Here is a 12,529-nt window from a genome sequence, read left to right as displayed (position 1 = left end):
AGCCCCTCGGCCACTAAGGTAGTTTACAAAATTTTGTAAAAAATGTTTTGATTCATGTAAAATTTTGCTTCCACTTCACAATTGTATACCACTTTGTGTTGGTCTTTCACATTAAATTCCAGTGAAATATATTATGTTTGTGGTTGTAATGTGACAAAATATGGAAAAGTTCAAGGGGTATGAATACTTTTGCAAACCACTGTATTTTCATGAGATTGATGTGCATCCCTCATTGAAACTATACCATTTTTTGACATGACTCGGTAAATAGTAATAGCTCCTATGGTGGCGCGTCGCTAACCATAGTGGTTATAGGCGATGTCCAACACAGTAATACAGATCAATGCTGGTAACATAGGTACTGAGGTAGATAAGCACTGGAAAACATGAGTATCACAGGACATAGGTACCAGGGAACATAGATGACCCCCTTCTCATAGACTACATACCCATATTTCGGACCTGCATATTAATTTATCTGAAAAACTACTGGAGTAAATAAACTCTTTCAAACTGCACCATTTGAAGTAGTTCAGGATAACCTTTTATGTTTGATTTTATGCTCTGGGATGAGTTCCTTTAAACCTACGCAGATCAGTTCTGTTGATACTTCTCTTCTGTTTTGTTCTTCGAGCCGAGATAAGACGATGATCTAAAATGATAAAAGAAGCTTTTGGGTCTAAAAGCACCAAAATACCTGTCTTTAAAGTAAACACATTTCACACCAGAGAGTGCAGCTTGCAGATTCTCTTCAGGTCATATCCTTAATCTAATTTTATTTTATTAGCAGCACGCATTACCAAGGTAACAATCTCCCCGGTTTGATCCATAAAATGACTCCTGTCAGGTAGGAAAAATACTTGTATTGCCGAGAAAGTTGCAAGTTTACAGAAGCTCCCTGCCAATAAATCTTTACTGCCAGAGTTCTGAGTCACCTTGTGCAACAATCGACAATTTTTGTGTCATTATCTGAGAAAAAAATCTGCATATAAATGAATTATCTTTTCACGCTCCGATTAGCTGCACTGGCCAAGCGTGCCCAAACACAATGAGCAGCTGAGACGCAGCGTGATGAAAACCACATCAAGAGCGCTCGTCACAATAAAAACCATTCAGCAAAACTGCAACGGCACAAACTCGTTTCAGTTTACAAAAGAGATTCTCCACAAAAACCTGAAACAGCAGTGGGGGAAATTACGATTTTGAGTTGGTAAGAAAAAAGCAAAGTGGCAATTTTAGGTTTCTAATTCGTATTTTTCGGCTTGGAGACACTAAAGCAGCGTAGACCAGTTAGTCTATCAGCGTCATCACTCATCAGCCTTAATGATGGTTCATTGAGACACCTGAGAGTTCAGTCGGCTGGCTTATTAACAACCGAACCAGTGCAAACACACATCCACGGCCTTTTATACACGGGGGGAGCGAGATGACTCAGACACACACAAGTGTGCTGTGTTGGGGGGGGGCCACGGGCGGTGAGCAATTTCCAGGACCAACAGGATTATCAGTGTATGTTCTGGAAGATGGCAGGAAATCAGCCTTCAAGTTATGAAAACAGTTAGCGTTAATTGGTCTTCATCTGTCACCTCAAACAGAGCTGAAGACGGCTTGAAACCAAGAAGGGGGGGGGGGGGGATTACTGACGGGACAGTGATGAAAATTGGTGGCAAGATAATGAGTCTCGTTGTCGTTTCATCCTCTCATTCTGCGTGTCTCATTATTCAGAGTAACTGGTTGGAGAGAGGCTTCACAGTCTGCTGCTTATTAAAAAACCCAGAGCGCCTTTAGATGAGTTCATCAGCTCCTCCATCCGTCTTCTCCCTCCCTCCATCCGACCGGCGGCATCATCATCCCCTTCCCTTTCTTCCTCCTCCTCCTCCTCTCTCAGTTTGAACTCCTACATCCTTCCTCTCTGATTCTTTATCCCTCGCTCTTCCATCTGTTTATTTTTTTGCCACCATCCTGTAGCGCTAAAACAGTGAGGCAGAGATGACGATGAGGAGGAGGAGGAGGAAGAAGACCACAGATCTCCAACCATAAGAATCAAAGCGCTCAGGAGAGGAAAAAGACAATCCCTTTTGTAACAGATGAGGCTTTTAAATCAAAGGAGGTCTTCTCCACATTTCCTGTTACGGAGCCCGCGAGGGGACATGGGAGATTTTTTTTCTTTTGCATTCCCTCGCAAACGTAGTTTATTGGCAAACTCACATGTTCACCATTAGCGAGTTAGCCTACTGCTTTAATTCAGCTTCAGAATGAATTTATCACACAGCCACGCATGGAAGTATGTCATATGCCGATATTTTAACACAGTGCAGCGTCAACCACCGGATGTGACGCCATAACAACATGAAGTAAGAAAATAAAAGACCGAATCCTCCCAAGACCCTCCTCCCAGTCCTCACTCCCAATCTGCAAACCCAGTTCCTCCTCACACGAGACCCTCAAGGAGTTTGTGGTAAAATTTATTTGTTCTGCAAAGATGTCAACAAAGCTTGAAATTATTTTATTTGATTCTGGAGAGCCCAACAGCAGTTTGTGTATTTTTCTTCCGGAAGAGATACGAAACTCGGGGTGTAATTCGAACATAATTTCTAATTTGCAAATATCTGAAAAAAATCTGCATCTGGAAGAGAGAAACAGTCCCTCAACATTGCAAATGAAGCAAAATTTTTGTTGATATACAATTTTTTTTAGTATAATTAGGCCTTTTAGTCTCCAATTTTTAAATGACGTATCCAATAGTGATGGGGTAAAAGCATGGTTGCGGCAGATTGGGGCATGAACCAAAGTCTCAGGTAAGTTACAATAAACAATCTGTTTCCATATTTTCAAACAATTTAAAACAATCAAGTTATTTATTCCACTATTTGTAGGAGATATTGGTGCGGAAGGAAACTGTTCGTAACACTACTTCTTTCGATAACCACCCAAGTGGGGGAATCTGCAGATAGTTCTTGAGCATCACCTTCCTGCCAGTAAACCAAGGCCCTTGCATTCGCTGCCCAATATAGTGCTGAAAGCAGGGTAATCCTAATCCCACCATCTCTCTTGGTTTATGTAAGTGAGTTTTTGATATTCTATGGGCTTTAAAGCCCCAGACAAAAGACAAAATTATTGAATTCAGTGATTAAAAAAAGGCTTTTGTTAAAAAAATAAGGCAAGTCCTGAAAAAAGATATAAAAATTTAGACAAGGACACCACAAGTCCAGCACTGCTCGCAGGAGAGACAGTTTTCATTTAAAAAACGGGATAAAAACAGAAGTTTTACACTTGTGAATGTTAGTGAACTTAAAATTAGTGAGACTCAATTCAGCGGAAGCTAATCGTTCTGTTTCCAAAGTTAGCAAAACTGCTAAATGAGAAGCTAGTTCTGTTCCTACCACTGGTTCGCTTCAACGTAAACGTCTTTCAGAATCAGTGAAAACGACCTTTACAGCCTGACTTTAATACAATTTTGTTGGTGTTTTTGCTTTCAGAAGTATTTTCTGTGCTCATCATCTGGTAATAATGATTTGGATCAGCTCAGCGCTCGTTTTGAAGCGACACTGTTATTGTGTCGACACTTTGAGCCACATTTAATTAGAACAGCTCAAGTTAAAGACAAAATAAACACACTTTGTGAAGAGCGTTAAACTAACGGTACACATTTATCATCATTCCCGCTCAGCCTCCCGCACATAGCGAATGGAAGACGAAATAAAAAAGCAAATATTACATGTGAGACGCGTTCTCCAGCGGCTTCTCGACTCATTGACTCATCGCACATCCGGAGAAATAATCACTTCACACACAAGAGGCCTGTGAGATCAGCTTCAGTGGGCTTTTGTCGTGCTTCTCACACAAACTGCGATCTTAACATCCGAACACTCGTGATTCACTTTTTATTCCTCTACTAAACCCACAGATCACAGCTTCAGATGCACATTTCATAAAATACAAATCTAAAGCAGAAAAAAAAACTAATCAAAAATGGAAGAGAGCACACTAAAAGAAAAAAAAAGCAATCAGCTTTTCACAACATATTTCCCTGCTGAAGAAGGTCTTGATTTGTGTCACAGAGGAGGAAGAAAGTTGACGTTGCTCGTAGTCGATTGTATTCCAGCAACCAAATCTAGTAAATTCATCTGTTTAGAGTTTGCTCTTGATTGCTGCCTCTGCTGGATCTGACACAGAGAGAGAGAGAGAGAAAAAAAACTGTAAAACAAGTGAAGTGGACATTTAACCTCAGCCGTGAAGCAGTTGATTTGGCATTTAGAGCGGAATGTGTTAGCGAGGATTAGTCCTTCTCAGGCCAACGTGCGAGCGCACACATCAAACAGGAAGTCACGCCAGGTGTCGGCGTGGCGTTAGGTTTATGGAGGAGACTTGGAGGCCGTCCTGCAGCAGCTCCAGTCTCACAGACGGGACGGTTCCGGTTCATCTACCAGCCAAGCACCGCCACTGCTGCTGCAGAAACCTGCTCCACATCCATTACAGAAAATACCACACCAACTGCTCCCACACAGAGGCCTTTTAACGGGACAAACCTGCACTTTTACTGCAGAACCTCTGCAGCCAGGCGACAGCGTCATGCAGTAAAAGTGCTGATTTCATGCTTCAGTTGTAGGTTTGATGCATTTTTTTATTTTAGATTTTAGCAAACTGGCTGAAATAAAAAAAAGTGAATCTTTAAGTGCAGAACTGACAAATGACATGAAAAAAAAAAAACAAAGCCAAATGTTTAAAAAATGTGTACCAAATGTGCAAAAGTAGCTAATAAACATGATTTAAATGTTCAGTTCTACAAATACAGCATTAGCTTAGTTCTGAGTATCTTCCTTGAAAATTAAACTACACTGAATAACAAGGTTTAGCCTTTAAAAAATGGTTATCCTCCACCAACAACTAAGAAAATGAAAAAGACCATTTTATCTACCCCAACCAGTTGACAACAGCTAAAACCAAAATCCTATAAGCAGCAATGGGGATGGTTCTGCTACACAGCAGCAGATTAGCTTTTTCACTAAGTTTGAAAACAGCTAGCAGACCAATTACTTCCACTAAATTAGTTTTTTTTAGCTTTAAGTCTGATAACAGCTAGCCTGGTAAAAACCAGACCCTTGTCCTTCACTTTACTTCATATAAGTTCAGTCCATTTACCATTTACCATTACTTCGTACAAGGGTCTGGACTCTCGGCTAAAGAGAAGCGATTCTTGCTGGAGGGGTGGCCTCCGCTGAAGTTTGAAACAATTGGATCGGTTGGCTGCGACGTTTGTAGCCAGCTCCACTGTGAAGGAGGCTAAGCTAAGAAGCTAACCGGAAATTGCGTGCGCTGTAAACAACCCTACTGAGAGGAGAAAAGTACCGAGCCGAACGAGACGACTGTAAATGAGAGCTGCTGCTTTGTCAGACAATTTTACCGGTAATTTGGAAGCCTTATCAACACAAACTGGCTTCATTCACTTTCTCCACTGCCGTATGCTAAACTAACTTGCCGACACTGTGCAGAAAATCAACGTTATTCAAAACTCCGCCTTCTGTTTGCTGATTGGCCCAGGTAAAATAAACTACAAGCAGACACTGCGCAGAAAATTGACGTCGTTCAAAACTCCGCCTTCTGTTTGCTGATTGGCCCAGGTAAAATAAACTACAAGAGACACTGCTCAGAAATTTGACGTTCTCTTCTCTGATTGGCCCGGTTGAAAATTCTCCTGAAGAAATCCTTGTCTATGGGAGAAATCGCAGACGGAGCAGTGAAGGGAAACTAGAATTGAGCAGAACTGCGTAGGAAGGAAAGGGCCAGGCTAGCTAACATCAACAGGTTTGTGTCAGTACCTCCAGTCTTCAACTGGGAAGTGACGAAGACTGAGTGACAGTCAGCGATTTGTGTTAGCTTCTGTTTACTTATTTAGCCTTTGCTTACAGTAAATTTTTGAAAACGTATTTTTTTTCACGTTTAGCAGTTTAGCGTTAGATTATGGATTATGAGTTAGCAAAGCTAACTTTCTGGTTAGCCATGAAAATCACTGGCTGTAACACAGTTGATTTTATTAGATTTTTTTTACATCTTTCTGATTTGTTTTTGAATCCACAGATAACATTCCTCCTTACTAAAGAGGAGAGGCACCATCCAGTCTGTTATCAGCACACAGTTCAAAATCCTGCCTCACTGATGGTATGGGGGTGCATTAGTACCTCTGGCATGGGCAGCTTACACAACTGAAAATGCAGCATAAATGCTGAAAAGCATATTCAGGTTAGAACATTTGCTCTCAACGTCTTTCTGAATATTTTAGCAAACCGCAAAAGATATATATATATATATATATATATATATATATATATAAAATCTGATTTAACTTGGTGAGGTGATAAGTTTATTTAAAATACAACCTAAAACAAACCACCCAAATGCGTCAAGCTTACATTTTACAGTACATTATGATCGTTCCTTTTTTTAACTCACGCTTGTTAATTTGTTGTTTAATGTTTAAACACTCATAAGCCTTCAGTTCTTTTTATTTTGGCTTATTGTAAATTATTTTAATGATTGTAGTTTAATAAATAACTATATCTCTGTTTGATCGCATGGTTCTGTTAAAATAACTTTTCCTATGATGCAAATAGAAACGTTTCCTTCTTTCCTCCTACACAAATGTGTTCACATTTATTGTTTAGTAGATCCACACAGCTTTTTTCAGCTGCTCTCTTTATTGCCAACTTTAATAATCGGGCCTCAGTCTTTTTTTGTGTGTAAATTTTACAGTAACTGAATGTACACACAGCTTCATGAATCGTATACACATTTCTGTTTTTGTTGTTTTAGTTGATAATCTACAGCTTTCCTCACCTGACCTCTGGTATTTAAGCTGCTTAAATGCTCACCAGTTATTTGGTAAAAGTATTTTTTGGCAGCTTATTCTCATTTAAACTTTTTCTCGGTTTTGCCTAAAACTTAAAATCACCTTGTAATCATCTTAAGAGTGTCTGTTCAGCTGTTTCCAATCAACGTGAGCAGAATCTGGGTTTAAAGAATCACAACAGAAACGAGCCGATGGCTTTTCTAAGCTTGTTGTTAGTTGATGGTTCTGTGACTTGTTTTGTCAAGAAATAAAGTTGGAAATTTATATTTATCCAATTTTCTTTCCAAACTGTCAGACTTGTTCTTCCCATCGTCCTGCTAAAATTGAACATTTAAATGTTTTTACAAACAATTTTTAAAAAAGAATCAAACACCTGCAGACTGAAGGTTTTTAGTAAATCTAAAGATGTTTACTCTGCAGATGTTAACGCTCAATTCTGATGTTTTTGTTCAGATCTTGTGTTTTCTGTGAACTCGTTCACATAATTTAAATTCCACCTCTGTCAGAATCACGTGAACAGTCTACGGCTCTGTAAGAAGTAAATAGGCTCCACATGTTAGTGTGGATTTTGAAGTTATATAATCAGAGCTGACTGAGACACTAGCTGGGGTTGTAGACCATGTAGACCGCGGCCCACAGAGGCCACATCCTTTGAAGTCCGGTCAGGTTGAATCTAAGGGTTGTTTTATGAGACCGTCTAATCTTCAGATGACCTATGTTTGCGTGATCGTGAACAACCCCATGCTTTTGTTTTGTCTCACATCACCCATAAATGTCTAAAACTTAAAATGTGTTGTCCCATATATTCACTAGGGGTGCAACGATACAGGAAATTCACGATTCGGTTCGGTTCGATATTTTAGTCTCACGGTTCGATATTTTTTCGATACAAAAAAGAGAAATTTCTATGCCCCTTTTAACTTGTAATTTATTTATATTAATTATGAACATTTGTTTTACCTCAAAAGTACAGTTTTTAAATTAAATGTTGCTGAAACAGCAAGTTTCTCTGCGGACCTGCGCTCAAAATTACAGCCTAGGTGGAGTAGTCGAACACAGATCCACTGATCCTTCAACACAGAGCATCTTCAGAAGACAAGTTGATAAAGTAAATTTTTAAAATCTGTACGGTTCGATACGGATACATGTATTGTTGCACCCCTAATATTCACACGTCTTTTCAGGGGAGGTATAACTTCATAAAAATATTCAATATCTGGGCAGAAATAATTGATCTGGATCACTTCTGCTGGCAATGTGAATACAGCCCAACAACGCATTAACAGGGACTATTTTTCACAGTGGAGTAATCATCATTGTGATGACACAAAATGAACTCTCACCTCGTGATTCATCATCTCGTTGTGACCTGGCCACTCAGACGTTGTCATGTTACATTTTTATCTATAAGAAAGGGCTTTTTATAAAGCAGAGAACCGAAGCATCACAGTTTGAGATCTCATTATTTTTTAGCCATTGATCTTTGCCGAGTCCGGAGGAGGAAAATAAAGAGAAATCCCTCCTGGCTGAATCTGTCCACAAAACGAATCTTCGGCCTGAAAAGTTGCTCTAATGCTGAACAGGCAGCTTCTATTTTCTGTCCAACTCCACTTTAACTCCTCGCCTGTTGGGGCACGAAGTGAAAATCCTTATTCTACGCTGAACATGCTGCCTTGATCCGTCATGTAGAATCATCTCAGTTTTAGTGATTTACACCGATGCCACGAGCATTCTTCTGCTATTCACTCCCACATAAGCACGGGAAAATGCCTTTTTTAAATTAAAATAATACAAAAATGTTTTGTTTTAGTTCTCTGCTTTAGATTTTTAGTGTAAATTTGTGGTTCTACATATCTTTCGAGAAAAAAAACCCCTAAAAAGATCAATAAAAGTTGGAAATTATGTTTTGGTCACAGATTTTAATGTGAACAACTGAAGGAGATAATCAACCAAAGAAAAGACATAAAAAATAAAAAGGTGCACAAACAACAGGTTGTCACGTTGACGGCAGGGTTTAACCCCAGGACTGAAGACGAGGAGCTAACAGTAAACGTCTTTAATAAAATAAGTAAAATAGAAATGTTATTTTTTTAACTTTACTTACAGAAAAACTCAGGAGCAGAACCATAAGGATGAGAAATGAGGAAAACTGGACAGAATGTGAAATTTATAATGTCCCACTGAGGGAGAAACAAAGATCGATGGCCTATCATGTGACTCAAAGCCTGTAAGTGTAGTACTGTTCAACGATTATTAGACAACATGTTAAAATGCTGTTTCTATGCAGGAAATACCATGTAGAGCTCAGTTACTGTTTTTCAGTGGTGCTCAACTCTCCTGGCATATATGGACTGAAAGTTTCACTAACTTACTAAAAATAGAGCTTCGCTAAACCACTAATATTTAAAAACATTAGCGGAAAATAACCCAGAACATTACATACTAGGGAATATTATTTATTACAGAAGAAAAACGCAAACAAAACACCAAATTAACAGTAATTGTTTCCCTCTCAGCTGCTACTTGTTTTGTATCTGCAGCTAAAAATATATTCAGCTGTTATTTCATTTATTTATTTGATCAGTTATTGGCTGACTGATGATGTGATCCATTTTGTCTTTGGTTTCCAATGATTGTGAAAACAAGCCAATCGTAAATAACAGTTTATTGTGCAAAGTTCTGTTCTCTCATCGTGTCTCATAAAGTTCGTGCAGCTTTTTCTTCCCCCTCAGGCTGTTTTAGTTTGATCCAGTGAGCATTTCCAAAGAGATAACTTTAAATAATCCTCAAATTGAAAAAGAATTACTGCGATTAAGATTGTTTGTTGTAATTATCATGTCGGATTTAAACTAATCAAAGCAGAAAAGACAAAAAGAGCACGGAGACCTCGTTGTCCAAATGTTTTTTTTCAGAGGCAGGAGGTGAGCTTGATTTATGACAGCGGTAAAAGCGTCACATCAGGGGTTGAGACTGCAGTTGTAATACCAACGCTTAATTTGAATAATTGAGTGAATGAGCGATCATGCTCCGGAGCCACGCTGTTTGGCAATGTAACCCTATAAATCAGAGGCATAATCAAAACAAATGGGAGAAGTCGTCGTGTCACGGCGCGAGCCAACATGAAATCACATCAAATTTAACTTATTTACTAAACTTCATTTAACCAAACAGATTCATCTGCAGTGACAGCACGCACTTTTATTTTAACGTCTCTCATTTCTTACTTTAAGTGGGAAATCGGTTTCAGAGGCCCATCTTAAAATATTTGTTAGTAAATGCACTCGTTCTTGTCGACGCACCATGCTGGTTACCTGAACACCACGCTGCTGTCACAGGTCAAGCTATGGGAAAGGTGAAAATTAATAATAATAAATAAGCATAAAATGAAAAGTTCAGAATAAACTTCCAAGAAGCCAAATTTTCTTTGTTTAAGTGGAACAAACTGGTTGTTTTTTAAGCTCTGATGGTCGTCGTGTTTTTTCTTTGGACATTGGCTGCTTTTCCATCAGTTTTTATCCATGTTTCTGACCATTTTTACATGAGTGTTTATCAAATGAGATTTATCAAAAAGTAAAGACTGAAGACTTTCCTTTTTGATAAATCCTATAGTTAGACTTAGATTTCCTGAGTTATTCCTTAGTTATTATAATTAATTAGTCCTGCTGCTATAGGTATAGACTGCTGGAGGACAAACTGACCACATTTCCTCACTCTGCTATTATCTTTAGTCTCTCTCCTCTACATGTTTGTTATAATTACTTATATCAGTTGTATGTTTTCTTTGTCTCTCTTCCAGAGGAAAATACACCTGCACCAGTTTTGTGTTTGACTGTGTCTCTTTCCTGTCCCCAGTCCAGTCGGTCGAGGCAGATGGCCGCCTGTCCTGAGCCTGGTTCTGCTGGTGGTTTCTTCCTGTTAAGCGGGAGTTTTTCCTCTCCACTGCTGCCAGTGTACTGCTCAGGATGGGAGACTGTGATGAAGCAAAGATTTGATGCAGTCTGCTGGCTTTTTTAGATTTGTTTTTGTGTGTATGTGTGTGTGTGTGTGTGTGTACAGTGCCCTGAGACAACAGTTGTTGTGACTTGGCGCTACATAAATAAACTGAATTGAATCAACTCCAACATAAACATTCAGGCTCCTAAAATCAAAAGATGAACTGACAAAAAAAGGAAAGAAATTTGAAATTAGATTGAACATAGACATTTTGACAAAATTAATCCTTTATCATTGGTTGCCTTTAAAAAAGTATTTTCTTTTTAAACTATATTCTAGAAGTGTTTGAGGGAATCAGATTTTTTTAACAGGGCTTAAGATTGAGCCTACACCTCTTAATGTTGTTTTTATTGGTGTAATTTTACTGTTCTATTTTATTTTTGTTTTACTAGTTATATTATTCAGTGTGTTTTTGCTGAATTCATAAAAAAATGTCAAAGATAGTACTGTCTGACTTGTCTAAAGGAATTTCAGCACCAACAAAGTGATTTTTAAAAACTTATTACCTGCGGGAAGATGCTGCTCTCATGTCCTGTGTCAGGTCTTTACTAAAACATTTCCTTTTTCTTACAATACAGACTTTTAGACACTGTTCATCTGTTGATGAGAGGTATTGCATCAGGACAGTGTGCGCATTGATAGGATGAGAGATGCAAAGTGAGTGAAAAAGCAGCCAAAAACTAAAGAAAAAAAAACTGAATAAGTTTCAAGAAACTAGAAAAACTAGTGATGGAAATCACTTTGAAAAAAATGTCTGGCCCATTGGAAACAAACAATGTCTTATAAAGCTTCTATGCAGTATTGTAATGTAAATACTACTAGAGATGTAGTCACAGTGCTGAGTGTGCGTGTAACCCTTTCCCCATTTTAGGTACTTTAAATGCTGATTAAACCAACCCTGTTACGTTAAGTTATAAGGTTTGCATTTGGGAAAAAAACAGGTAAAAGTCAGGGCTGAGGGGAAACAGTGAAGCTACAATAAGCATGGTTTTCAATGGAATGAAAGCTGTTATTTTTTACTAAAATATTGCTTCAACACACATTTTCTCATATAAAACCAAACCTTATGATTCTTTTTGTGTAATCCAATACTAATATTTGCATTAGACAGTCTCAACTAACCAGAGCCAGTGTCACAGAGACAATTATGAATCAGTTAAATGACTAAAAGGACTAATTAGACCATTATCGTTGGTAAAGGCCGTGCTGTTTTCTATATATGACCAGCGTCTTATCTGCATTTAGGCTTTAAATGAGCTGCAGTGTGTGTTAATGTGTTTCAGGGCTCTGTTAACAGATGCAGAGTAAAATGTATGTTTATTTAATGTAATTAAACAGGTTTAAACGGGGCCACATTTACACAGTTGTGTGTTTACTGGCCTCCTGCATGTGTGAATGTGCTGGATGTGCAAACACACGGTGAATGATGAAGCCTATTTGTCACACCAGCAGTGTGTGTGTATGTGTATGTGCATGGAGCTTAATTTGACTGAGGCAAGCTGTTATCACTGCATAAAGACAAGTGTGTGTGTGTTCGTGAGAAAGACAACTCACCAGCAGGGAAGTAGAGCGGGAGGTTCTGCAGATATAGCTCCTTATCCGTCGGCAAGAACACACAGAAGATGACTCTGTCCAGCTGACACACACACACACACACACACACACACACACACACACACACACACACAC

General features: G+C 38.7%; 1 protein-coding gene across 4 annotated transcripts in view; it reads right to left on the bottom strand.

Annotated features, from left to right (window-relative positions):
• Positions 1-3,207: 3,207 nt before the first annotated feature.
• macrod1 (mono-ADP ribosylhydrolase 1) overlaps positions 3,208-12,529 on the bottom strand; it is a 181,402-nt gene continuing 172,080 nt past the window's right edge. For 2 of the 4 annotated variants that reach the window (XM_014006074.1, XM_014006048.1), the window contains 2 exons: positions 12,395-12,476; positions 3,208-4,166 (listed from right to left, as the gene is read on the bottom strand). In XM_014006074.1, the coding sequence (XP_013861528.1) occupies positions 4,132-4,166; positions 12,395-12,476 (117 nt within the window). In that variant the 3' untranslated portion in view covers positions 3,208-4,131. Of the gene's footprint in view, positions 4,167-10,168; positions 10,189-12,394; positions 12,477-12,529 lie in introns of those variants that run through there. The other 2 variants (XM_014006066.1, XM_014006058.1) reach the window with 2 other exon arrangements.

The sequence above is a fragment of the Austrofundulus limnaeus genome, unplaced genomic scaffold, assembly GCF_001266775.1.
Source record: "Austrofundulus limnaeus strain Quisiro unplaced genomic scaffold, Austrofundulus_limnaeus-1.0 Scaffold1, whole genome shotgun sequence".
Taxonomy (NCBI): Eukaryota; Metazoa; Chordata; class Actinopteri; order Cyprinodontiformes; family Rivulidae; genus Austrofundulus; species Austrofundulus limnaeus.
The sequence above is the reverse complement of the archived record's forward strand: the minus strand, read 5'-3'. Positions and strand labels throughout refer to the sequence as shown.